The 27,198-nt window shown below is 34.0% G+C and overlaps 1 protein-coding gene across 1 annotated transcript in view; it reads left to right on the top strand.

Moving 5' to 3' along the window:
- The window catches only part of DPY19L2 (dpy-19 like 2), an 85,970-nt gene that overhangs the window by 20,998 nt on the left and 37,774 nt on the right, over positions 1-27,198 (top strand). The window contains exons 7-12 of the mRNA XM_061197910.1: positions 2,184-2,241; positions 3,953-4,044; positions 6,301-6,400; positions 19,908-19,985; positions 20,840-20,926; positions 26,229-26,288. Of these exons, the coding sequence (XP_061053893.1) occupies positions 2,184-2,241; positions 3,953-4,044; positions 6,301-6,400; positions 19,908-19,985; positions 20,840-20,926; positions 26,229-26,288 (475 nt within the window). The remainder of the gene's footprint in view (positions 1-2,183; positions 2,242-3,952; positions 4,045-6,300; positions 6,401-19,907; positions 19,986-20,839; positions 20,927-26,228; positions 26,289-27,198) is intronic.

Here is a 27,198-nt window from a genome sequence, read left to right as displayed (position 1 = left end):
ATTTCCCAGAAGAATTCCAGATTGCCAATAAACATATGTAAAATTGACCACCATCATTAATTATGGGGAAAATACTAATTTAAACCACAATGAGATACCATTTCACACCTACTAGATTGACAAAGGCAACTTTTAACCCTGGTGGGTGGATATATAAGTTAGTACAGCTGTTTTGGAAAAACAATGTGCATTATCTAGTAATAGTAGATACCTTATAACTCAGCAATTCCAATTTAAAGTAAATATGCCTAAGAAGCTCTTTTATGTACACCAGAAAATATATACAAGAACATAGCAGCATTGTTTGTAGTAGCTCCAAACTAGAAACAACTTAAATGTCCTTCAGCAGAGAAGTGTACACATTGTAGGTTTATTAATACAGTGAAATACTGTACAACAATGATAATGAACTAAAGCTGCAAACATCAACATGGAAAAATCTTACAAATATAATGTTGAATGAATCAAGGCATGCACAAAATTTAAAAATACTGCATACTTATATTTGTATAAAGTTTAAACAGATTAAATGATAGTATGATATGTATATAGAAGCAGTTCTATTGGTAATCACAAAACTCAGGATAGTGGCTGTCTTAAGGGGTGGCAAGTGAGGTCTCAGGGTGTGATCAGTTTTCTGTTTCAATGATATATGGTAGATACAAGAATATCCACTTTATAAGTGTTCTATAAGCTATCTAGAAATTTTTATGCACTTTCCTATATGTGTGCCAGATAGGAAAAATACACAAGCTCATCAGTATTTTGAGGGAAAGGATTGCTTTTAGATTATCTTAACAGGCTTTAAAATGTTCTAGTTTTAAAAATAGTTTGTATTTATTATGCTTTTTTCAAATATGGAAAATGTTACACGAAACTAAGACATTTTAAAAGTTAGTATTTTTCATTGGGAGAGCTACCCAAAAGGTGATAGTCTTCTCTAAATTGGTTACACAGTTCTAGAATATCAAATACATTATTAGGCTCCAGTCTTTAAGAAGGATATGTAGATATAACATATTTTGGCTATAACAGTGTCACCAAAACTGTGAGGAGATTAGAAACTATGGCATATGAGAATATGAGAAACAAAAGAAATAGGGATTTGGGGAAAATTGTCTACTTCTTACCTTGGCCACCCTCCCACACTGGCACTAACTTGGAAGGTAGATATTCCATTTCTGTTCTTTTGGTGGTTAATGATAAAATGTTAACATGCATATCTAACTTGATCAAGTCTAAAATTAATTGATATCTTTCCTCTTCTTTTTGATCAGTACAAGGAATTTCAGAACACTTTACTTCAAAACAGCCCCTAGCATCTTGTAATTATTACCATAATTTAGTACTTCTAGTACCCCTCCACAGCAGTCATCACTGTTATTTTTTGTTGTCAAATCTTCCTTAGATTTATCCTCATGTTCCTAGTTTCTATATGCAGCATTTGTTCTTGCTTCTCACACCTTCCTCCTTTCAATTTCTTCTTTTCTGATGTGCATCCTTTGAATTTCCCTTAGTGAAAATCTGATAAAGGTATATTTCCCATTGGCTTTCCTCTGCTTGTTTTGTTAAACTCATTCCTTCCTTTTTTCAGTCATTCAACCAGTATTTATTGTCTTCAGAGTCTGAAGCTGTGTATATAATGATGAACAATACTTTAAAGAAAAGGCAACTTTAAGAAGTGGTTTTTAATCTTTGATAATAATCAGCCATCCTTGATCTCAGTTTTGTATTCTACATTGTTGTTTCTTGGGACTCAACAAAAGAATATTTGCAGTAGTTTAGATGGTTCAGTTACCGCTAAATGAAACTGTTAGACTCTTCATCTCTCAGTCACTGAAATCCAATTTGGAATGACAAAAATTTGCCTCCACTCAGAATATTCAAAGAATGCAGTATAGACTCTGAAGTGCTGGCCTGTTTGTTAAAAATTATTTTATGTTCACATATAATATTTTACATAGAAAATATTTTACATATAAATTAATAACATTCAGATTACTTTGTATGTACACTTTGTATGCTTGTACGTTCAAGAGTAAAACATCAACTACATGGGTACTTTTGAAATTTTTACTGTTATTTTATATGGTTTAGTACTATGACATTTTAAAATCTAAGATAATTTTGTGAAAACTCACTATATTTTACATGAATTTTGATTGTATACATTTTTTTTACAGTGGGACTCAACTTGGAGGTCTAATTACAGTATTATGCTACTTTTTCAACCATGGAGAGGTTTGTTTTCTAGAAAATAATTTGTAGAAATAGAAGGGGTGGTATAGGAACAAGGAAACTTATTCATCAAAACAGTATTTAATTGTATATTACTTAGGACTTGACAGTATTTTAAAGAACCTTGTGTTGTAAGTTGATGTTTTAATCATGTTGATCCACATTTTTACATAATAATTAGAATTTATGATGTGAGCTATCTTGCCTGGTTTTAGCATATATATATGTTACATATATTTTGTAGAAAAAGGAAGTACTATATTTGTTGAGTTCAGGCACTTTATGTACATTATCTCACTCCCACCAAACTTTTTAGGGAGGTGGCTGTTATCCTCACAGTAGAAGATACGAAATTGAAATTTGGAGAGGTTAAGTTACGTACTCAAGATTCCACATTCACGCCATGATGAAGCTGGTTTTCCTCTTCTACATCTTTCTGGCTCTAATACCTCACTTCTTCCTATTACATCATGCTGCCTTTTCAATTACACAAAATGCTGAATTCAAAATACAAATTAACTTACTAACTCAGCCCAATAAGACATGGTCCACCTAAAAAGAGTTCATGGAAACTTATTTAGAATATGATAGATTCATTCAACAAAATATCAAGTACAAAACGTGTGCCAGAGTCCGTGTTAGATGCTGAGGATATGGCCAAGAAAAGTGGAAGAATCTGATTGCTAGTTTTTGGAAGCAAAATATGTAATATGTTATGGCACAGATTATATAGGGTAGAAGTCTCTATCCATTACTATTGGGAAAGGTAGATACTTGGTTAATTTTAAAAAATCAATTAGACAAGGGAATCATAAAAATTATACATATGTATCTTAAATATATTAAAGCAAACAAATACATTGTCAGTCACCAGTGTATTAGTATAAGCACAAGACCTTTTCTCTGAGTATGCCAGATGACTGACACTATGAGTTGACCTTCTTATACATACCGTAACTCACCTTCCGAGGTTTACAATTTTGGTTTCCTGGAAGAAGAGCAATAAATTTTAAGACTCTTACAAGGTTGTGAGAGTTTAGATTCTTTCTAGAATTTCAGAATTCTTGATATAAAATTTTATAATATTCCCACCCATATGTCTTGGAAATAGTTTTAAAGTCTATATGAAAATTTAATTAATACTTTCATTGTATACATCATATCAGTGAATCCCAAATACTTATAGTTGTTTTTAGAAATTTATAGTTAACTCTTTCAAAGGTATATTTCACAAATTCAGAGACAGTCGTAATTACTTGTAATGGGTGTCTGTACACATTAAACTTGTCATGTGTAAACATTTGGTGTTTGTGAATGCCCTAGGTGACATTTGTTTAGATATTTTTCTGAGCATGTATAAATCCCAAAGCCCTGGGATGCCCAGGGTCATCACTGAAGAGCTGGAATGTGAATCTGGTGTGTCTTTCCCAGAATCCTCACTGCGCCTAACCCTGTCATCTTGTTTGTCCTTCGAGTGTCCTTATGTTTGGCCTGGTCTATCTTTCACTTATTTCTGGACTTGCTAGTTAATGGCTCTCTACCTAATGGCTATGTGCTGTAAGAGAACTCCAAAAACTGAGTAGCTATACCAGGTATCCAGAAATAAATGAGCCTAGTATTAAAATTACTAAAACCAGCCCACCCATGATTTTTTAAATTAATTGTGTTTATTGCAATGGAATATAGAGCGAGGTAAGCATTTTATTGATTTCAGGCTACTCGGGTGATGTGGACACCACCTCTCCGGGAAAGTTTTTCATATCCATTTCTTGTACTTCAGATGTACATCTTAACTGTGATTCTCAGGTAATTTTTATTTATAAAACGAAACTAGCTAAATTGTAAGTTTCTCAAAATTACTTCAACCTATCATTATAATTACTAAATTTAGGCTCTATTTCTAAAAATTACTTCAAAAATAAATTGTGTGTCCAGTTTTAAAAAAAATCTAAAATTGCTATGTAAAAAATCGCTTTCCACTTAAGAGTCTAGGCTACAGGGTTTACATAACTATGTTATATTTTAATAAACCAATATGTATGTGTTCATATATATTTGGTAAAGGTGCAAAGGTTTTTGAGAAAGTATTACTTTTTTCCCTCAATGCTTATGTACTCTGACTCATTGTTGTCCATCCTGTGGTTTTGATGAAGCATGAAAAAAAAAGTGTTCTATGCACAAGTGAATTTGGGAAATGCTAGGTTGGATAGATAAGGAGTATCTATATTCATATGTTTATGAATATTTCTGAACTACAGATGTTTCTAGAGGCTCAACCAAAGTTTCATCTCAACAGTTTTTCCTGGACACATTTTTTGGTTGGGATTAATTTTATAAGCATTTCAGAAATTTTAAAAGTCTGAGGAACAACAACAAAAACAAAAATAGTAGAATACTATAAATAACTTTACCATAGAGATAGGTTCATAGAACGTTCATGAGATCTCTTATTGAGATAGTGATCACTGTCCCTTCCAAACTCCCAGAGAAACTCGTAGTTCACTTACTAGTACCCATCAGATTTTGCCTATATTAAGATCATTTGTGTACATGTCTTCTTTCTTTCTTAAAGCTGTAAATTTGTTAATAAAGCATACATACACAGATGTCTAAACATACACTTAATGTATTAAAATGCCACTGGAAACAGAGACCATGCCACATTTATCTCTTTAACCATGGAGCACTTAGCACACTGCCATGTAGACATTTAAGGCCCTTATATGTTAGCTTAAAGAAGGTAAATAAAGGCATACTGGCATGACTACCAGCCTCTAGAAAGGTGCAGACTACCTTGTGGTTTGTTAACCTACATAAAAGTTAATTTTTGGATTGAATATGGATTTGAGAATCTGATCCTTATCTGGATTTCTATATCTTTGCTCTACACCTTATCTTCTCTCAAAGATTATGGTAGAGGAAGCTGCCCATTTATCCCCACTCATTCCCAGTTAAATTTCTAGAAAGATGGTTTATTTTCCATTTTTATTTTTTGAAGTGATATTAGTCTGACCAATAAGAGATTTCATGGAATTAAATATGTTAATTAGAACATTTAGAATTGTATCCTTGAGTGCATGTGTTATACTCCATACCTTAGCCAAAAGTAATTTTTATTTTATAAATATAACTGAGTACTTAGTGAATATATTTTGTGATAATATTATTAAACAATATGATCATTAAAATTTTGCTTTTGAAAATTTATATACCATAGGACAAGAATTTATGGAAATCCAATACAACCTTTATAAAAAGAAGAGTTACAGTTTTATAATTTACACAAAATGTGTGCATTTCTTTTTTTCATATTCTAAAAGGTACTAAAGTCTATGTGGTAAAAGGTATTGGTTACTGATAAATCTCATGATTGCAGAATGGACGGTTTAAACTTCAATATGCATTAGTTTAACTGTATTCCAGAATTATTTCTTTAAAGTCATTGTTTAAAATCTCTTTCTTTAAGTTTTTCTCATAGTCGTTAGCTAATTATTTCACCAGCACTTACACTTTTCTTCATTGCTTTTTGAAACATAAAAGTGGTGGTATATGAAAGTTATTGCTGCTCATGTAGTGTAAATATCTCGAGGTATGCAAGGTCAGTTCAGATTCTATTTTCTGACATTCTTGCTAGAGTATTAAATTTCTAATGTCATGCATAGTTAAAGAAAAATAAAATTTTAGTTGAATATAGTTGATTTACAATATTTTATTAGTTTCAGGTATGCAGAATAGTGATTCATTATTTTTACAGATTATATACTCCATTAAAAGTTTACAAAATAATGACTCGAATTCCTTGTGCTATATGTTTAAGATACCTACTGATAAAGTAGATACAATACTTTATTTAAAGCTCTAATTTTGTTTGTTTTATTATAAACATTTTTATAACCCAAATATTTTAAGTTCTTAATGAGATTTTAAAAGTTAACTATATTTTGTTGTCTAACATCAAAGGTAAGGGGATCAATAGATTTCAGCATTTTGCAACTAGTCATTCAGTTTAATGATAGGCTACTTTTATAGTAAAACTTACTGGTGTCACTTCTCTCCATTAAGGACGTCGAACAATAGTAAAAAGCATTTTATTGCACTCTGCCTTTCCAATGTTGCTTTTATGCTTCCCTGGCAATTTGCTCAGTTTATACTTTTTACACAGGTAAGATGATTTTAAACTAATTTAAGTTGAATGCAAGATGTGCTTGGTTGTTTCCATAGGAAAAATTTTTTTTATTGAAGTATAGTTGATTTACAATATTGTGCTAATTTCTGCTGTACAGCAAAGTGACTCAGTTATACACATATATACATTCTTTTTTTATATTCTTTTTCATTACAGAGAAATTTTAAATGTGATTATATTTGTGCCCTAATAGATTTTCAAAATATGGAATAATTATAAAGTTTATATACATGTGTGATTTTTTTAATCATATAAATCTACCTTCTGTTAATGTGTTGGTTAGTTAGGCAGATATTAAACCTGCAAAAGACTTTTTCATCTTATTTTAATCCATAATTTTTCCTGTTGGTATTTGAGATGATCTCTGTAAACCAGCCTGTAGATTTTCCTTTTGTCTGAGGAATCATTTTAGGTGCCAAGCTGCGCAACATGGTAAGGGCCACTTCGATTCTTCATGGTAGGGGATTTCTGCTTCTAATCCAGCTAAATGTTGGCTGTTCTGTCTGAAGAGCAGAATCTTACTGGAAAGCATTTCTCAGAGCTTTAATCATGGTATTATTCAGTGAATTGAGGCCATATCCTGTTTCTTCAAACAACTAAGTAACTAATGGCAAGAAACTGAGCTGGGGAAGCAGAGAGTAAAAGGTCAATTTTGATGAAATTTCCTGGTATGATTTTTCGTTAGAACTCCTTTCCACCTAACTAACAAACACTGATAATATGTAATGATGTTCTTTATTGGCAGTGAGAAATTTTGCCAAGAATCCTTGTCCTGCCAGTTGTCTACAAAGAATGACATTATAACCACAACTTAATTGATGCTGCATGTTTAAAGCATGTTAAGAGTATTCCCTCTGCCTTACTTCCTTATATTTGGTCTATAACTAACACAGAATTTCTGTGGTTTTCATTATTTGCATATGCCAACATAGTAGAATAGATTGCTAATGTGCATCATTTCCTTGCAAGGAGATGTATTAATTTAGCTCCTTGGGTAATTTTGATATTGCCTTAATGATTTTCTATCCATTCAAAAGATATACTAGACTTTTAGTTTGTTTTTTTTTTTTGAGATGTAATTAACATTTTGTAAGCTTAAGATATACAACGTATTGATTTGATACATTATTATATTGCAATATGATTATCCCCTGATTAACACCATAGTGTTAGTTAACACCTCTATCAAGTCACATGATTATTATTTCATTCTTGTGGTGAGAACGTTTAAGATCTAGTCTCTTAGCAACTTTGAATTATATGATACAGTATTGACTGTAATAACTATGCTATGCATTAGATCTCCAGAACTTATTCATCTTCTAGTTGCAAGTTTGTATACTTTGTCCAACGTCTCTCTAATTCCCCCACCCCCAAGCCCCTCGTAATCACCATTCTACTCTCTGTTTTTACAAGTTTGGCTTTTTTAGATTCCACATACAAGTAATATAATAAAGTATTTGTCTTTGTCTGACTTATCTCACTTAGCATAATGCCTTCAAGGTCCATCTGTGTTGTCACAAATGGCAGGATTTATATATATATATATATATATAGCACGTCTTCTTTATCCATTCATCTGTTGACGGACACTTAGGTTGTTTCCATACCTTGGCTATTGTGCATAATGCTGCAGTAAACATAGATGTGTAGATATCTCCTCAATATTCTGTTTTCATTTCCTTTGGAATATGTACCCAGAAGTGGGATTGCTGGATCATATGGTAGTGGTATTTTAAATTTTTTGAGAAACCTCCATAGTGTTTTTCACAGTGGCTCCACCAATTTATTTACATTCCCACTAACAGTGCACAAGGGTTCCCTTTCCTCCACATCCTCACCAACATTTGTTTTCTTTTGTCTTCTTGATGATAACCATTCTAATAGGTATGGAGGGATATCTTACTGTGGATTTGTTTTTATTTCCCTGATGATTAGTGACGTTGGGTGTCTTTTCATGTACCTGTTGGCCATTTGGATGTATTATTTTGAAAAATATTTATTGTTCCTCCACCCATTTTTTAATCAGTTTTTTTTTCATTATTGAGTTGTATGAGTTCTTTATACATTTTAGATATTAATATTTCACCTAATATATGATCTGCAAATATTTTCTCCCATTGCATTGGTTGCCTTTTCATTTTGTTGATTGTTTCCTATGCTGTGCAGAAGCTTTTTGTCAATAGTTTGATGTAGTCTCACTTGTTGATTTTTTCTTTTGTTGCTTGTGCTTTTGGTGTTACAATCCAAAAAATCATTGCCAAGATGAGGGTCAAGGAGCTTATTCCCAAAGTTTTCTTCTAGGGGTTTTATGGCATCAGGTCTTATATTTAAGTCTTTAATCCATTTTAAGTTAATTTTTGTGAGTGGTATAATATAGAAGTCCAATTTCATGTAAATATCCAGTTTTCCTGACACCATTTATTGAAGACATTATTTTTCCCCCTAAGTATTCTTGGCTTCCTTGTCAAATATTAATTGACGGTATATGCATGGGTTTACTTATGGTCACTCAGTCTGTTCCATTGCTGTGTATATTAGTCTTTATTCCTGTACCACACTATTTTGATTACTATAGTTGATAGAGTAATGGGGGTTCCTTATATGTTACAGTCCTTTTTTTTTGCTGCTTTTAGGATTCTCTCTGTCTTTGATTTTTGAGTTTCATTATAGTGTGTCTTAGGGAATGTATTTTTCAGTTACAATAATGGGGTGATTTATTAGCTTTGTGAACTTGCATGTCCAAATCTCTTCAGAGGTTTGGAAGTTCTCAGCTATTATTTCTTTAAATAAACTTTCTGCCCCTTCTCCCTCTCTTTTCATAGAACTCCGGTGATTCTCTTATTTGATCATTTGATATTTTCATATAAATCACATAGACTTTCTTCACTCTTTTTCATTCTTTTTTCTTCGTTCTCCTCTGACAGCGTATTTCAAAGTTCCTATCTAACTCACTGTTCTGTCTTCTGTTTGGTCTATTCTGATGTTGATACTCTATTGCAGTTTTCATTGCATTCATTGAATTCTTCAGTTCCAGAATTTGTTTTGTTCTTTTAATCATTTTTATCTCTTTGTTAATCTTCTTACGTTGTTCATGTGTTGTTATCCTGATTTCATTGAATTGTATTTCTTTGTCTTCTTGTATCTCATCAAGTTTCCACAAAACAGCTATTTTGAATTCTTTATCAGGTAAATCATAGAATTCTGTTAGAGTTTGGTTACTGGAGGACTATTAAGATTTTTTGGTGATGTCATGTTTCCTTGATTCTTCGTGTTCCTTGAAGTTTTGTGTTGCAGTTTTTGCATTTCAGGTTGCCTTCAGGTGGGATATATTCTTCATTCATCCTGCTTATATCTGGGGTTTTCTCTGACCTTATATGGATACACCTGCTTCATGCTTCTTGCTCCCTCTGTGGCAGAATTATTAGGCTTGTATGTCTTTTCTAGACAGGCCCACAGACCCTGGCCTCTTTTTTACATGAGCTCCTTATCTACTAGAACTCACTCTTACTGCCACACTAAGGAACATGAAAAAGGAGCCAGCTGCAGAGTCGGGAGAGGTGTGAGTTTAACCCTCAGGAGGTGTCAAGAGTGCTTGCAGGCCAAGTGGAGGGATCCTTGGGTGGTTTTCTCAGCAGCTGGTAGGCAGGTTTCCTGCCAGAGTCCTGAGCACGACCAGAAGGAACTGCATCCTTTTAATGCCCTCTGATATTCTTATTTGCCTCTTTCTCAATCTCCTGCCTGCCCCAGTCAAGGAGGTCGCACCGCACAGCTCTGAGTGCTGTGGGAAAGAAATTGTTTTTTCCAGCAATGTCCTGCATAGCTGGGGATGCCAGGCACACACTCATCATTCTCCCTTTCCCCCATGGGAAAGGTTGCCACTGGCTAGTTCAGGCTCTCACTGTGCCACCTTGGGGATAGGGTGGTGTTGGCAAAGTTCCTCTTACTCTCTCTAGTGCGTCCAAACTCATATATATTTTTGCTCCAATGAAGTGCTTGAGCCTCTCCTCAGGAAGACTGGATTCTACAGGGCTCTCTTGTCTGTGGATGTCTGCCCAAGTCAGCAGTATCCAGATTTTCTTCAACCATAGCTGAGAAGAGCTGGGACTAGTTCACTGGCTCCTGCTTATTCCACAGCCTGTGCTGAGGTCTGTCTGCCTATTCTGATACATAGGTAGGCAAGACTCCTCCCGGAACCCTTGGCATATGGTGCTGGATCCCACAGCTTCCACAGAGGCACTTTTGTTCATGGATGGATGCCAAATTTTAGTTGTTAAAAGACGGAGGCAGAAAAGCGGGACATCTTATGCTGCCATGATGCTGACGTAACTCCCAGCTTTTAGTTTTCTGAATTAACGTATAAAGTTTTGTTTGCTTGTGTTTTTGTTTTTTAATACTAACGTGAAGATAATTCAAAGTTATTTTTCTGGGAGTGTTCTAGGACTTTTATTCTTGATTACATTTTTCACAGATTAAAGTTAAAATTAGTTCATGTCTCCTGCACATATTGTCTGAGAAATGGGGCTGAAGGACTCAAGGATTAGCTATATTTTAAAGGAAAAAAATTACAAGCAACAGTTGTAGAAACCTAGAATATTTGGAGTGAGAAGACCTTAAAGCATTATCATTCTTAAGAAACTGAGAAATTGTGACTTATTCAGTAACTGGATTTTAATTTATAATATGCTCTATTTTCTTATATTTTATTGCAGAATTCCCATTCATGTAGGAGAGATTGTTATGACCAAGGACAGTAAAAGGTATAGTTGCAGGAAGGAGGTTATAAAATCAGAAGTGATAGAGATGCAGATTATTTCCGGAAGAGATAGTATCAATATATCTATACAAAACTGGTTGTCAATTTCATATTCTTTCTTTATATAACTGATTCTTTGCTTGGGGTATGTATAAAGCCACATCTCTTTTAATATTTAATGTGACTCCTTGCCCTCATCCTGCTTATAAGAAGATTATTTTCTTCCCTCCCTGGAGTTTCTCTTCCAACGATAAGCCCATCGGCCATTTATTTGGGCCAAATATCAGGACTAGATGTTTTTGCCTCACTGTTGAAGCCAGAAATGAGACTACTTGTATCTGGAGGATTCAGAAATCTGGATACACAGTCAATGCCACCACACTGCTGTTTAGCAAAACTTACCCCTTCTGCATGGAATTTGACCCTCAGTTAACCTTCTAGCTCTCTTCCCTTAGAAATCTGCTTGTGTTGTGTGACCATGATGTTACTAGGCACGTTGCTTGGTGATTGCCTAATTGCATCCGAGAGGAAGAAACTGTAAGTGAGCTAAGTTCTTCCTGAGGGGGATGCCTTGACTTTGGGCTTCCTTAAGTGAGGTGGCTCTTTTAAGTGTCATTTCCCTTGCAGAAGTTTCCATGGGTTATGGATCTTCTAAGCCAGAGTGGCTTCTGCATTTATGTGATGTGCATCTTCTTTCTTTGCTCCTGAGCTGTTACCTGGGGTGAGGCTACCATGAAGACTTCTTTGAGAGCTCCCACTGAAGAGAAATATCTGAATCTGTCCTGCTGACAAGTCCTGTCTCCTGTCCTACAGCTTTCTGAATGAACCAGAAGCCAAGTGTGAACTTAAAACCCCCTGGTTTGCATTGACGTCAAGAACTCAAATTCACCTTCTTGAAGATAGAAAACTCCTAACAGCCATAGATGCCAAGTGCTTCACACTAAAATTGGGCTGGACTCCGTGCTTTTATTTATGAGTGGCACCATTTTCTTTCTTGTAAATGTCTCATAGCACGCCTGCAGTGCTGAGATAGTTGAGTTGAGTCATAAGGAATTTCAGCATCAGCTAAATGCTGTCTGTAGAACTAGGCTTCTCCTAAAAAAAGACTGTGCAGTTCTGGTGTACAGTTCTTGTGAGTGAGCTCACAAGTTCAGAATTCTATCATCTACACAATGTGTTTGTTTTTCAAGTTCCTTGGGGTTCTGTCTTGCCAAATTAGGATTATATTAATGTTTTGGAGATGTTCAAGTATTGGTGAGTCTCATAAATGTTTTCCACCAGGAGACTCATAGCTCCTTATGAAACTTTTTTCCAGTTCCTTTGTCTTTACTGAACATCAAATTTCACACACCAAGGGTCTGAGAAAGGACAATTTTTTTTGTCAAGTCAAATAAACCTTTTGTTCAAGAAGAGTGAGTGCTTGCTTGCCTTTGATCTGCAAAACTAAAAGAGGTCACCAGAATGGTTTTTTCCAAGGGGAGTTGATGTTTCTTCCACTGGATGTAGAAGCAGCTACTCTTACTATAAATGTCAGCTTCTCTTTCTGAAAGCTTTGTCTGACCTTGCATCTTGTTGTTAAACTCAGTCTACAGGTTGATTTCTCTCTATTAGTTTGACAATGTTTATTGTGGCCACAGTGGTTAAAATATAGTTTATTCTATATGTGTAAACTAACAGGGAATCAAAAATTAGCTTACAGAAGGGATTTATAGTTTCATTCCTTATACACAGTTTTATTTAAAGTTTATTTTAAATGCCTGTACTCATTTCTGATTTCAGGAACAAAATTGGTCCAAGCATTTGAACAGATTAAAAACTCTTTATTGTTTCATGGAAACAAATTTTGCCCTACCCTCAGAACTACTTATCTTGAGAAGTATGATGAAAGGAGGCAAGAATAGAAGTCAGTTTTCTACATTTTCACAACAGAAGGTTGATTCTGCTGCTTGTATCTAAATGAGAGGGCTTTCTTTTCAACCAGCAATTCAAATAGCAACAGTCCAGCTATTAAGCACAATTTTCCCTGTGAAGTGTTTTTTTTTTTTAGCCAAAGTGTAAATATGATGTTTAAGAAGGGGGGTCTAGATCTGCATATCCTAACAGTATTTATTGGTCTATGAGAGGAGGGAAAGGGAGACTAACATATACCAGACTTCAGTATTATAGTTTATTTTATTTAATCCTCAAGGAATCCAGGCACATGGGTATTATTAACTTATGATTACAGATGAAGACACTGAGGCTCAGAGATTAAGTTAAAGTCAAGTTGGCCTACTTCAGAGCACCAACACTTTCCAATTTATTTTTGTTGCATCTCTATAGTCTTTCAACTCTTTTCTGTAGAAGGCCACACGCTTGGCTGTGTTGTCTTATTTCCTTACTAAAATGCCTTCAGTTTTCATGAAGCATTAATAAAAGAAATATGCATTTAAAGAGTACTTCTGTACCTTTTGTAAAACCATAATTAATTGAGTCTACTGTATTACCTAATTGCTTTTGTACATAAGAATCTGTATGATACATTTTTTTTTTTAATTTTTATTTATTTATTTATTTATTTATGGCTGTGTTGGGTCCTCGTTTCTGTGCGAGGGCTTTCTCCAGTTGCGGCAAGCGGGGGCCACTCTTCATCGCGGTGCGCGGGCCTCTCACTATCGCAGCCTCTCTTGTTGCGGAGCACAGGCTCCAGACGCGCAGGCTCAGTAGTTGTGGCTCACGGGCCCAGCCGCTCCGCGGCATGTGGGATCTTCCCAGACCAGGGCTCGAACCCGTGTCCCCTGCATCGGCAGGCAGACTCTCAACCACTGCGCCACCAGGGAAGCCCTGTATGATACATTTTTCATAATTAGCGTCAAGATTAATTTTCTTCACAAAGTAAATTTATGAACTTCCTTTTAACAACTATAGTTATTTTATTAAATGAGCTGGACACACTTTCTCACAGTGTCTCTTAAAAACCTATATTTAAACTTGTCCCCATCCCAAATTTATATACATACTGTATTCCTTTACTTTTCAGTGTGACAATAAGTGTGATTGCAGTAAATAAAAATTTTTAAGATCTTTAAAATATCTTCTGATCAAAAACATGATATATATCTACTTATTTCGTTCTTAATTTCTATCAATAATGTTAATATAGATTTTTAGAGATCTTACAGATCTTTCATTAGATTTGTTCCCAGGTATTTTCTATTTTTGTTGCATTTTAAAAGATTGATTATATTTGTTAGATATGGGGTTCTACGTATGTTAAGCAAAGTTTGTTAATTGTATTATTCTAATCTTTTAGATTTCTACTATTTTTGTTTGCTTTCAGTTACTAGAGGAGGAATGTGTTGAAGTCTTCCATTATAACAGTGATTTGTCTGTATCTACTTTTAGCTGTGTAAATTCTTGCTTTAAACATTTTGATGGAACATCATTATGTGCACAGTTGTTATATAGTCCTTTTATTTTTATGTAATGAGCCTTAAATTTTTTTAAAGTGTATTTGTGTGTATGTGTGTGGTAAGAACACTGAACATGAGATACACCCTCTTAATAGATTTTTAAGTGTACAGTATAGGTATTGTTATCTATAGACACATGTTGTATAATAGATCTCTAGAAGTTATTGATCTTGAATAACTGAAATCTTATGTGTGTTGATTAGCGACTTCCCATTTCCTCTTCCCCTCAGCCCTTGGCAATCACTATTCTATTATCTATTTCTGTGAGTTTGACTATTCTAAATACCTCTGATAAATGGAATCATGCAGTATTTGTCCTTCTGTGACTGGCTTAATTTACTCAGCATAATATTCTCATCCATATTGTTGCATGTTATAGGATTTCCTTCTGTTTTAAGGCTGATACTATTCTGTTGTATGTGTATAACATTTTAAAATCCATTCGACCATTGATTGTCATTTAGGCTATTTCCATATCTTGGATATTGTGAATAGGGCTGCAGTGAACATGAGAGTGCTAATATCTCTTCAAGATCCTGTTTTCAATTCCTTTGGATAAATACTTAAAAGTGGAAATGCTGGATCATATGCTATTTCTATTTTTAATTTTTGAGGAACCTCCATACTGTTTTCCTTAGCAGCTGCATAATTTTGCATTCCCATTAACAATGTGAAAGGATTCCCTTTTTTTCACATCCTCACTAATACTTGTCGTTTGTTTTTTTGAAAATAGCCATCCTAACAGGTGTGAGATAACATATCATTGTGGTTTTGATTTTGCGTTTCACTGATGATTAATGATATTGAGTGTTTTTTCATATATCTGTTGACCATTTGTATATCTTCTTAGGATAAATAGCTGTTCAGTTCTTTGCCCATTTTTTAATTGTTATCAGGTTTTTGCTAGAGTAATATGAGTTCGTTATATATTTTGGATATAACCCCTTATCGGATATATGGGGTATTTTCTCCCGTTCCATAGGTTGCTGTTTACCCTTTTGGTGTTTCCTTTGCTATGCAGAAGCTTTTTACTTTGATGTAATCTCACTTGTCTTATATCTGATAAGAGATTAATATCATCAAAATAAGAGATAACAAGTGTTGGTGAGGATGTGGAGGAAAGGGAACCCTTGTGCACTGTTGGTGGAAATGTAAATTGGTGCAGCCACTATCGAAAACAGTATGGAGGCTCCTCAAAAAAATTAAAATTGAACTACCATATGCTCTAGTAATCCTACTTCTGGGTAAGGAAATGAAAACAGAATATTGAAGAGATTATCTGCCCTTCTATGTTTATTGCAGGATCATTCATAATAGCCAAGGTATGGAAATAACCTAAGTGTCTGTCAACAGATGAATGGATAAAGAAGGTGTGCTACATGTATACACAATGGAGTATTACTCAGCCATGAGAAAAAGGAAATTCTGCCATAGGACATAGATGGACCTTGAGGGCATTATGCTAAGTGACATAAGTCAGACAGAGAAAGACAAATACTGTATTACATCACGGGATATAATATTAGTATCACGTATTAGTATTTAGTTTGGAATCTAAAAAAACCAAACTTATAGAAACAGAGAGTTGAATGGTGGCTACCGGGGCCAGAGGGGTATGGGAAGTAGGAAGATATTGGACAAAGGGTACAAACTTGCAACTAAAAGATGAATCAGTTCTGGCAATCTATCACATAGCATAATGATTGTAGTTAACGTTATTGTTTTATATACTTGAACATTGGTAAGAATGTAGATCTTAAATGTTCTCACCACAAAAATGAAATGAGAATTTCGTGACGTGATGAAGGTGTTAGCTCACACTGCAGTGGTAATAATACTGTAATATATGTGTATCAAATCAACAGGTTGTACACCTTAAACTTGCACAATGTTTTAAGTCAAGTATATCTCAATAAAGCTGAAAAAAAAATAACAGAGGGATCCTTGGTAGAGACTCTAAGCTTAATAAAAGGGACAAATTTCTTAAATCCAGTAAAGTTCTGATTATCTGTTAGCTGGAATTTTAGTTGGAACCACTTTATGCCTTCCCCATCCATTTTGGGGGAGGAGGTAGGTAGTAAGGTATTTACACTGGGAGAAGAAAAAATGACAGGAAGTTTGAGAGTAAGATATTAGCACCAAACTCCCAAATTCTGGGTAGTTGATCTATAGAATATACTTATAACAATTTATGCATTCTTTGACTCTGAGATTCTAGGGCCTTGCTTGAGCTTGCTTTATGAGGCACTTGATAATGTGTTGAAACGAAGTTTGCAGAGATATTTGTGTCCTTGCCTTTTTTTCCACACCACCAGCAAATAAGTTTCTTTAGGGTGGAGATAGCATTGGCCCTCTAGTATCCATTGAATGGATTTGAATTTATAGCATCGTTTCTAAGAAAACTATACTTTAAGCTCCAAGCAATTAAGTTATAAGCAAAGGTCTGGGAAACTATATTCAGGTAAATTGGTTATTACTTGAAAGTATTACCATCTTCAACTGGCACCTCTTGAAATAAAAATCTCTTTGGAATTCTTGAATGAATTATCCATTGTTGTTTTACTTATACAACAAATTCATAATCTGGTTACCACTAAATGTTAAATTGCATGAGACTTTTCAAAGGCCCAAAGAAAAGAATTCCTGGGTCCAGTCATAATTATTATTGTGAATGCAGTCCCCTAAAATAAATGTTAATACTGTAATTCACAGTAGAGCTGTACAATTTTTAATGAAATAAAGTACAACCAAAATAAAATGTCATATAGTTAGAATCATAGGTTGTGTCACATTTTCAGACTGACTTCTTTCACTTAGCCATATGTATTTTAGGTTCCTCCATGTCTTTTCATGACTTGGTAGCTCATTTCTTTTTATTGATGAATAATATTCCATTGTCTGGATGTACCACAGTTTGTTTATCCATTCAACTCTTGAAGGACATCATGGCTGCTTCCAGTCTTTGGTGATTCCCTAAACATTCATGTGAAGGTTTTGAGTGGGCATAAGATTTCAGCTTAATTGGGTAAATACCCAGGAGTGTGATTGTTGGATTGTATGGTAAGACTATGTTTAGTTTTGTAAGAAATTGCCGATTTTGTCAGGTTTTGGGATTTCAGCCGTTCTAGTAAGTGTGTAGCAGTATCTCCTTGTTCCAATTTACAGTTCCTAATGTAGTATTGGATTTAGCATCTTTACGTGTGCTTATTTGCCCTCTGTAGATCTTCTTTGGTTAGGTTATTTGTTCACATCTTTTGACCATTTTTAAATTGGGTTATTTGTTTTCTTATTTCTGAGTTTTAAGAGTTCTTAGTACATTTTACATACCAAACCTTTATCAGATACGGGTTATGCAAAGATTTTCTCACAGTCCCTGGCTTGTCTTTAGTTTTCTTAATAGTGTCTTTTGTGGAGCTGGGGTTTTTAATTTTAAGGAAGTTCAGTTTATCAGTTTTTTTCTTTCATGGATCATGCTTTTGATGTCATAGCTAAAAACTCATCCTCAAATAAGATCACCTTGATTTTCTCCTATATTATATTTTAGAAGTTTTTTAGTCTGTGTTCTACATTTAGCTCTAAGATACACTTGAGTCAGTTTTTTGAAAGGTGTAAGATCTAGGTCTAGATTTATTTTTTTTTAATGCATGCGTGTCCAAGTCTTCCAGCACTATTTGTTGAAAAGACTGTCATTTCTCCATTTTTGCACCGTTGTCAAAGCTCAGTTGCCTATAATTGTGTGGATCTGTTTCTAGACCCTCTATTTTATTCCTTTGATCAATTTGTCTATTTTTTCTCCAGTACCATGCTGTCTTGATTACTGCAGCTTTGTAGTAAGTCTTAAAGTCAGTTAGTCTCAGACCCTTTTTAAGAGTTTTCTCTTTGCCTTTGGTTATAAGCCGTTTTTACTATGACATGCCTATGTGTGGTTGGGTTTTGTTTGTTTTAATTTATCCCTTGCTGGGGTCTACTAATACTTTTATGAATCAGTGCTTGATTCTTTTTCTATAGACTTTGGGGGCTTCTCAGGTATAATGTCTTTAAGTATAGATTTTACTTAATTCCCTCAGCCCTTTCTGAGATGTAAAGTATGACCTTTATACTATATGCTCTACATCTCTTATGTTCTTTCATATGTTGTTCATCCCTTTGTCATTTTATACTTTCTTCTGACCTATCTTCCAATTTATCACTTCTTTGTTTGGCTGTGTTCAACCTGCTTAAACCCATCTTTGACTTCTTATTATTGATTATTGTAATATTTAGTTGTATATTTTTAATTTGGTTCTTTTTTTTTATGGCTTTCAGTACCCTCCTGGAATTTTCAATCTTATCTGTTATTTCCGTGCATATGTCAGACATAAAGTCTTTGTCTGATGATGCCAGACATGTTTTTGCATGGTTTGTGAGCTGAGTAGTTTTTACATTTTTATAGTATTGTTTAAAAAATGTAGAAAAAGAAGAAGAGTATACAATTGAGACTGTACGTGGCCTACAAGTCTTAACATATTTACTATCTGGCTTTTTACATAAAAAGTTTGCTGACCCCTGAACTAGATTTAGATTCTTCATAGATCTGTTTCTTTTGTCTTAGTGATAATGTCTTATCTCCTTCTGTATCTGATTAGTTTTGATGTGGTATTAGACATTGTACATGAACAATTGTACAGTTAATTTGAGACTAAGATATTAACTTCTTCCAGAGAAAATTAAATTTGTTTCCAGCAGGCAAATACAGGGACTAACAATCTTTAATCTCCTTCATGCCATCAGAGAATGAGATAATTCAAAGGTGGGCTTCAGTATTTTGGAGCACTGCTTTGATTTCTGGTTCTCTCTTATAATATAACCCTTTGAAGTCCCAAACCAAAGCTTGGGGACTTAGCAGAGATCTCATTCTTGGGGTTACCTGACTGCTAAGTGTGTGGAAATCTCTCAACTGCCTCTCAGCTGGCAGTCATCTGCTTCTGTTAGAATTGGCAGATGCCTCTGGAAGAAAAGTGACCCAAAATGTCATGCTCATCTCTGTAGATTTCCGCTTTTCCTCTGGTCTTAGCGTCCTAATTCTTTTTTTGCTGTATTAGTAAGCTGTGACTTTCATACAGGTACTTTTATTATTTTTTCGAGCTATTCTAGTTCTCACTGAGAAGGTTGGTTCACATTACTTTGACAATCATTATTGGAAATATAACTCTCCTCTTATATTTACTTTGCTTATGAATAGTGAAATGCTTTTCTACATTTTTTCACTTCTGCTTTTTTTATATTTTTATTTCAGATAGCCTCATTATTTCCCATGTATGTTGTGGGGTACATTGAGCCAAAAAAATTTCAGAAGATCATCTATATGAACATGGTGACAGTTTTTTGAATATCTTTATTGGAGTATAATTGCTTTACAATGTTTTATTAGTTTCTGTTGTATACCTGGTAACATTTTTAATATTTATAAGTCATATATTAAAATAAGATCTCAGGGTTTGTAAAATAGAACTGACTGTTTTATATACCTCCTCCCAAGTAGTATTTAATACATATGATGTTGATAATATTTGGAAGGATAACTGAATGCCATATTATAGCAACTATACTTTCAACTAGACTGTAGATGTTTTGTATTCTCTGAAACTTTAAAAAATTTTTTGTTTTTTTATTATTGTCACTACTTTTGTAACTGCCTTTTCTCCCTGAGACCTGAGATTTGCAACACTTTGCATGAATATGACACTCTGTGAAATTTATGTTTTTGCATTATTGTTTTTTTATATTAGTTTCCAAACACATATCCCTTAAGAAAATAAAAAATAAAAATCTTTTAGGTAAGAACATAAAATAAAGCTTCCTTAGTGAGGGAAATCCTCAAGTAGTTCAGCCAAAATCAGATTAGAAAACTAATAGTTATAAGTAAGTCTTACTTAGTATATCCCTCCATTATTGAGTTAATAGAAACAATAAGATTTTTCCTGTTTTCTTTGTACCAAGTTGACAATTGGGGAAAAAAAATTCTGCTATATAGTATTTATGGTGTTGAAAATACTTAGAACCTATCAGTGTGTTGAAATTCTGTTATCACTTGGTCAGGATCTATTTATTAATCTTTTTTATGCAAATAAAGTTTGTATTGGAAATGACTATATCCCTGTAGACAAAGTATGCATTATGCTATCTATCTAATAACTATAAAATGTATTTATTTTCTTCAATTTTCAGGTTTCGGTTCTCCTTTGTTTTGTGTTGATGTTTGGAAATCCAATGTATTTATCTTCTTATTATTCTTCATCTCTATTGATGACATTGGTAAGTGTTTGTTAAGCTTATGAAGATTTTTTTTAACCTGTCAAATAGCAAGTTTACCCATTTAATATAGGTTAAGGAGAATAAATAAGGCCCTTTCTGGATTACTGCTCACATGAAAAATTTTTCCCAGATAATGCCTTTTGTCTATCTCATCCTTGAAAAATAATATAAGGAAAGTTTACCTTTTTAAGGCAATGCCCAAGTAAATTTTTTTTTAAATAATAAGGTAATAAGACTTACTTTTTAAAATATGCCATAATTTATGATAAAAATTAGTTATTTCCTTCTAAGTCACTTCAGTAGGCTAAATACTTATTGCAGTGACACTGCCATTGCCCAAAACGTTTTTGGAACTCCTCTGAATTGCCTTCACAGGCTGTGGCACATTCTTTTGAATATCCTCAGTGGTGGCAAATCTTCGTCTTTTAAGGGTGGATTTGATTTTTGGAAACGACCAAAGTCTTGTGAATAAGGTGGGTGAGTGGGCTGGGTAATACAGATCTTGATCAAAATATAGTGTGACAACAAAGTAATAAGACCTATTTTGTTGCACCCATAAGGAAATAATCTGTAAAGATAGTTTATAAAGAGGAGTTCCAAACTGTTTTGAGCAGTGGCAACATAATTGTAATAAGTGTGTAGTTTCTTCATGTGACTTACTTTCATGGAATAACACTCAGAGTTGTATTTGGAATGGTGGTTCAGTAAATCAGTTTTATTACCTTATAGTCACACTTCTGATATTCATAAGCCAGAACCTGGAATGTTCTCCTCCACTGGAATGTTCCTAGGATGTTCTCTTTCCACAATGACCAGAAATGATAACTTACTACAGAAATACCAAAATATAGCACTTTTCCATGTATCGTGCATTGATTGAAGCTTTTGAGATTTAGGTTTTTAACATTTTTTCTCCCCATACCTGTTTTTTTTTTTTGCCTCCCAGTAAGTAATTTCTCCTCTTTCTCTCTCCCAAAAGACATAGGCCCTTTCTTTTCAACATTTTGTCAAACTTTTTCAGTATTACAGAGTAGAGGACTTGTAACAGTGTGCTCATCCACCTCTTTTTATGAAAACATTTTTTATTTTAAAATATAGCACAGACATAGAAAACCTCATAAAACCAATGTTTTATGTACTTAGTTCTGACTAGTACTGATAAGTACTGATTAGTGGACTGTTATTTGGCAAACATCCTTAAACTACCATCAAGTCAAAACCAGAACTTTTCTAACCATTCTAGAAGCCTTCCATGTAACCTGCCTCAATCATAACTCCCTTGAGCTGCTCTAAAACAGTAGTGACTATCATGACTATGGTGATCACTCCAGGCTTTTCTTTATAGTTTCATCACTTAAGTTTCTATTTTTATCTATAGGTTTCCAATATGTCTCCCTGTTTTTTTCCCCGGGATATTTTTTTTTACCTGGGTCACTGAACATGTGAAGGGTCCTGTGGTCTAGATTTTGCTCCTGAATCCTCATGGTGCCGCTTTACATCTTCTTTTGTCTTCTGTATTTATATTAATACTTGGGTCTAAAACCTGGACGTGTTCAGATTTAATTCCTTTGGCAAGTATATAGTATTGTTCTTCAGTCAGGAGGCACATATTATCTGGCGCCTCTCTTTTTATGATCAGTGCTTAGTACCAGATCCATTAATTCAGTAGGGATTGCAAAATGATGATATTCCAATCCCTCCTTTACAGTTCACAGTTCATATAGGAAAAGTACAGTACATTTCTAAATGAGGGGAGTTGGGAGGAAGTAGAAAAATATTTGAAGAAATAATGACCAAAAATTTTCCAAATTTGATGAAAATTATAATCTCAGAGATGAAGAATATCAGTGAATCTCAAATACAAAAAAACATAGAGCTAGAGTAAGCATATTATCAAATTGTTCAAGATCAGCAATAAAGAGAAAATCTTGGGAGTAGCAAGAGAATTAAGACATGTTAAATACAGAAGAACAAAGAGTAAGGATGTCAGATTTTTCATAAGAAAAAAGTGCAAGCAACAAAACAGTCAAGCAGCATCTTTAAAATATTTTAAAATACTATCTATAATTCTATATCCAGCAAACATATCTTTCAAAAATGCAGGCAAAATAAAGACTTTATGACTTTTATGTTAAAGGAGGTCCTTCAGATGAAAGGAATATAATATTAGATCTCAGTCTGGCTCACACAAATGAAGGGCCCTGGAAATGGTAGCTAAAGGTTTTCCTACCATCTGTGACAGCATGGATAGAACTTGAGGGCATAATTATGTGACATAAGTCAGACAGAGAAAGACAAATACTGTCTTTTCATTTGTGTCTTCTTTAATTTCTTTCAGCAATATATTCAGTGTATAAGTCTTTCACCTCTTTGGTTATGTTTATTCTTAATATTTTATTCTTTTTGAGGCTATTGTAAGTGGGATTGTTTTCTTAATTTCCTTTTTAGATAGTTCATTGTTAGTGTATAGAAATGCAACATAGTTTCTTTGTTGAGTTTGTATCCTGCTACTTTGCAGAACTTGTTTCTTCTAACAGTTTATGTGTGTGTGTGTATGTAGACTCTTTAGTGTTTTCTACATAGAAGATCATGCCATCTGTGAACAGAGATAATTTTACATTTTCCTTCTCAATTTTTATACCTTTTATTTCTTTTTCTTGCTTAATTGCTCTAACTAGGACTTCAGTACTGTATTGGATAGAAATGGTGGGAGTTGACATCCTTGCCTTGTTCCTGATCTTAGAGGAAAAGCATTCAGTTTTTCACCACTGAGTGTATTCAGATATGGTCTTTATTATATTGAGATACCTTCCCTTTATTTTTAGTTTGTTGAGAGTTTTTATCATGAAAGGATGTCAAATTTTGTCAAATTCTTTTCTGCATTGATTGAAATGATGGTGTGATTTTTATCCCTTATTCTGTTAACATAGTGTATCACATTAATTGATTTACATATGTTGAACCATCCTAGCATGGCAAAGATAAATATCACTTGATCATGGTGTATGATTCATTTAATGTGATGTTAAATTTAGTTTGATAGTATTTTAATGAGAATTTTTGCATCTGTGTTCACCTGGGATATTTGTCTATGGTTTAGTTTTCTTGTAGTGTCCTTGTCTGGCTTTGATATCAGAGTCATGCTGGCTTCATGAAATATGTTTGGAATTGTTTCTTTCTCTTTAATTTTTTGGAAGAGTTTGAGAAGGACTGACATTAATTCTTCTATAAATGTTTGGTAGAATTCACCAGCGAAGCCAACTGGTCCTGGTTTTTCTTTGTTGAGAGATTTTTGATTACTGATTCAATATCCTTACTAGTCATAGATGTGTTCAGAGTTTTTGTTTCTTCATGATTCTGTCTTGGTAGATTATATGCATCTAGGAATGAATCCATTTTTTTCTTGCTATATAATTTGTTGGCATCTAATTTTTCATAGTAGTCTCTTATAATCTATTTTGCTAGTGCTTAGTTGTTTCAGATGAGAAAGTAAATGTGTTTCCTGTTATGCCAATTTGACCAGAAGCAGGAGTTCCATCCTGATTGATTTTAATTACTTAATTTATTTTTGTAGTGAAATATTACCATGTTTCTAACAATAAGAAATATACAAATCTTATACTCAGAAAGTGTCACTCCCTCTCATTCCTTCCACCCCATTCTGTCCACCTTTCTTTTTACCTTGGTCCTACCTATTTCTTATAAGTGAGATATCTCATTGGTTTTCTGGTTTACCCATTTAGTTGTTTTTTTTTTCTTTTTTGCACTAATAAATATTACATGTATATTTTATTATCCCCCCTCCTACTTACATAAAAGGTAGCATACTATAGTCTTTTGCATTTTGATTTATCAACCTATTCTGGGTATCACTTAGCAACCTTTCCTAGATATCACTACATATCAGTTCACGGAGATCTTCATTCTTTCTTGTAATTTCATAGTAAGTATTCCCTTCTGCATATTCCATAGATAATTCAACCACTCTCCTAAGTCTGAGCATTTTGTTTATTTCTTGTATTTTGCATTTATAAACAATTTTGCATTGTGTAATCTGGTACATTTATATTTTCCTATTGTTGGAAGTTCAGGAATCCTGGCTCATCTTGGGCCAATTAGATGATGCAAAATTCTCCTCCAAATCTTAGTAATACACAGGCCTAAGATTTGTTTTTCATTGGAGCCTTTTGTTTTTCCAACACAAACTTGGGAATAAACAAATACCTTACCAACTTGTAGAGATTGTAGGAGGAGTATTCCTAGTCCCTGCATGTCTTTGTCAGTTCAAGCTGCTATAACAAAAATACCAGAATGGGTAGCTTACACAGAAATCTATTTCTTACAGTTCTAGATGCTGGGAAGTCCGAGATCAAGGTGTCAGCTGATTTAGTTTTTGATGAGGACTCTCTTCTTGATTTGCAGACAGATATCTTCATTGTATCCTCCCGTGATGGAGAGAGGGATCATCTCTCTCATGTCTGTCCTTAGAAAGGCACTAATCCCATTTATGAGGTTCCCACCTTCATGATCTAATTACCTCACAAAGGTTCCACCTCTAAATATGTCACATTGGGGCTTAGGGTTTCAACACAGGATCGGTGGAGGGACGTAAACATTCAGTCGATAGCACCAAGGGTATAGTTTTTGAGGACCCCAGCTGTATGCATGAGTCTTAATTCCAGTTTCTTACCTTTCACAGTCCCAAGTCTTCTTCTGCTGCCCTCCCTTTTAATACAAGCCCATAGTTGTAACCCTGTTCTACAGACCTCCTTAAAAACTGCCAACTCCTTAAAAAGTCTCCTAATTAATGTTTTACTTTTTTAAAAAAACCTTCTTTTCTCTGGAACCTGGAAAGTTCCTTTTCTTTCATATAAATTCAGTTAGATATATATTTTTTAAACATTTTAAAATATTTGGGAGTTTGGAGAGGAAGGATTTTCATGTTAATTTAGACCACTGATTTTGCTGGGTAACTTGCATGTACGCTTGCATGGAGATACCTTCCACACACCATCTATCTCCTCAGAGGAGTTGCCCTGCATAAAACGTCCCAAGTAACTCAGTGAGGAATTAACTTGATTCTAGGGTCAACTTTTTGGTACACAAAGCATTTGGCTTTCACCCCAAGGAAATTTTCCATGTCCAAATTCAGAAAAATCAACAATTAAGGAGGAAAATGGCTGGTTATAGCCAAGATGGAAGTGGGTGGCTGTGTAATTTTTGAAATGTGTAATTTTTGAAATGTAATTTTAAAAAAGTTAATTTAATTTAATTGTGTTATTTTATGTCATATGCATTTTAGGTGATAATTCTAAAGAGAAATAAAATTCAAAGATTGGGTGTATCTGGACTCCACTTTTGGGTAAGCTTCAACATTTTTAACACAATTTCTTCAAATCCTTTTTTATTTCTATAAACTGAATACAGATAATATGCTTTAAAAATGAATGATTTATAGTTAGTAAATATTATGAATAGCTACTTACGTAAGGTGGGAAACACTCCTTAGCGACATCTACAAGTCATTTTCAAGAAGTTAGTTCATTTATTTCAGCACTACCCTCAAGCCTTTCTTCTTTACTTTTCCTTCTGCTATACCCTACTACCTTGCTTTTAATTTTTTTTTCTATTTGCTTTGAGTCTCTTTCTTTAGGTTTACTAACCTTCTCTTCAAAATAACTCAGTCCGTAGTTCTGTCCCCACTTTCCCATTTTCTTTTCTCTACATTTATCCGTCATCTATCTTTCCTTTGGCTTCCAACTTTAGACTCTTATTATTTTTGTCCTTTTAACATTTTCCCTACAATCTCCCAGTCCCTTTTTATTTCAACTCAGCCACTACCTGATCTTTGTTTGACTTCTTTGCAAATGTACAAATGGATGGCCCATATTACCTCTATATTTGTATGTTATGTTACAAAGTAAAATAAGTACCTTATTAAGTAGGCACTGCAATGACTAATTCTCATAATATCAGACAGATGACATTCTTTTTCTCTAGGTCTTTAATGTACTCCTACTAAAAAATAAAATCTACCATATTGAAGAACTCTGTGATTACATATTATATATTGGTACAGTAAAACTGGAAATGATAAGAGGGTAGATAGCCACTCAGAATACAAACAAACGAAATGGAATGAGTTGCCAGTTTCTTACTGCTGGAAGCATTCTCCCATCCCCTATGGTGAAAATACACTTGTTATTGAATGATATGACCCTTCTAATATTTGATTTTTTTTTTACTTCAGAAAAATTGGCAAAGCTTGTTTT

Source organism: Eubalaena glacialis, chromosome 8 (assembly GCF_028564815.1).
Source record: "Eubalaena glacialis isolate mEubGla1 chromosome 8, mEubGla1.1.hap2.+ XY, whole genome shotgun sequence".
Classification (NCBI taxonomy): Eukaryota; Metazoa; Chordata; class Mammalia; order Artiodactyla; family Balaenidae; genus Eubalaena; species Eubalaena glacialis.
Note: the sequence above shows the minus strand (reverse complement) of the source record. Positions and strands in the feature narration are given on the sequence as shown.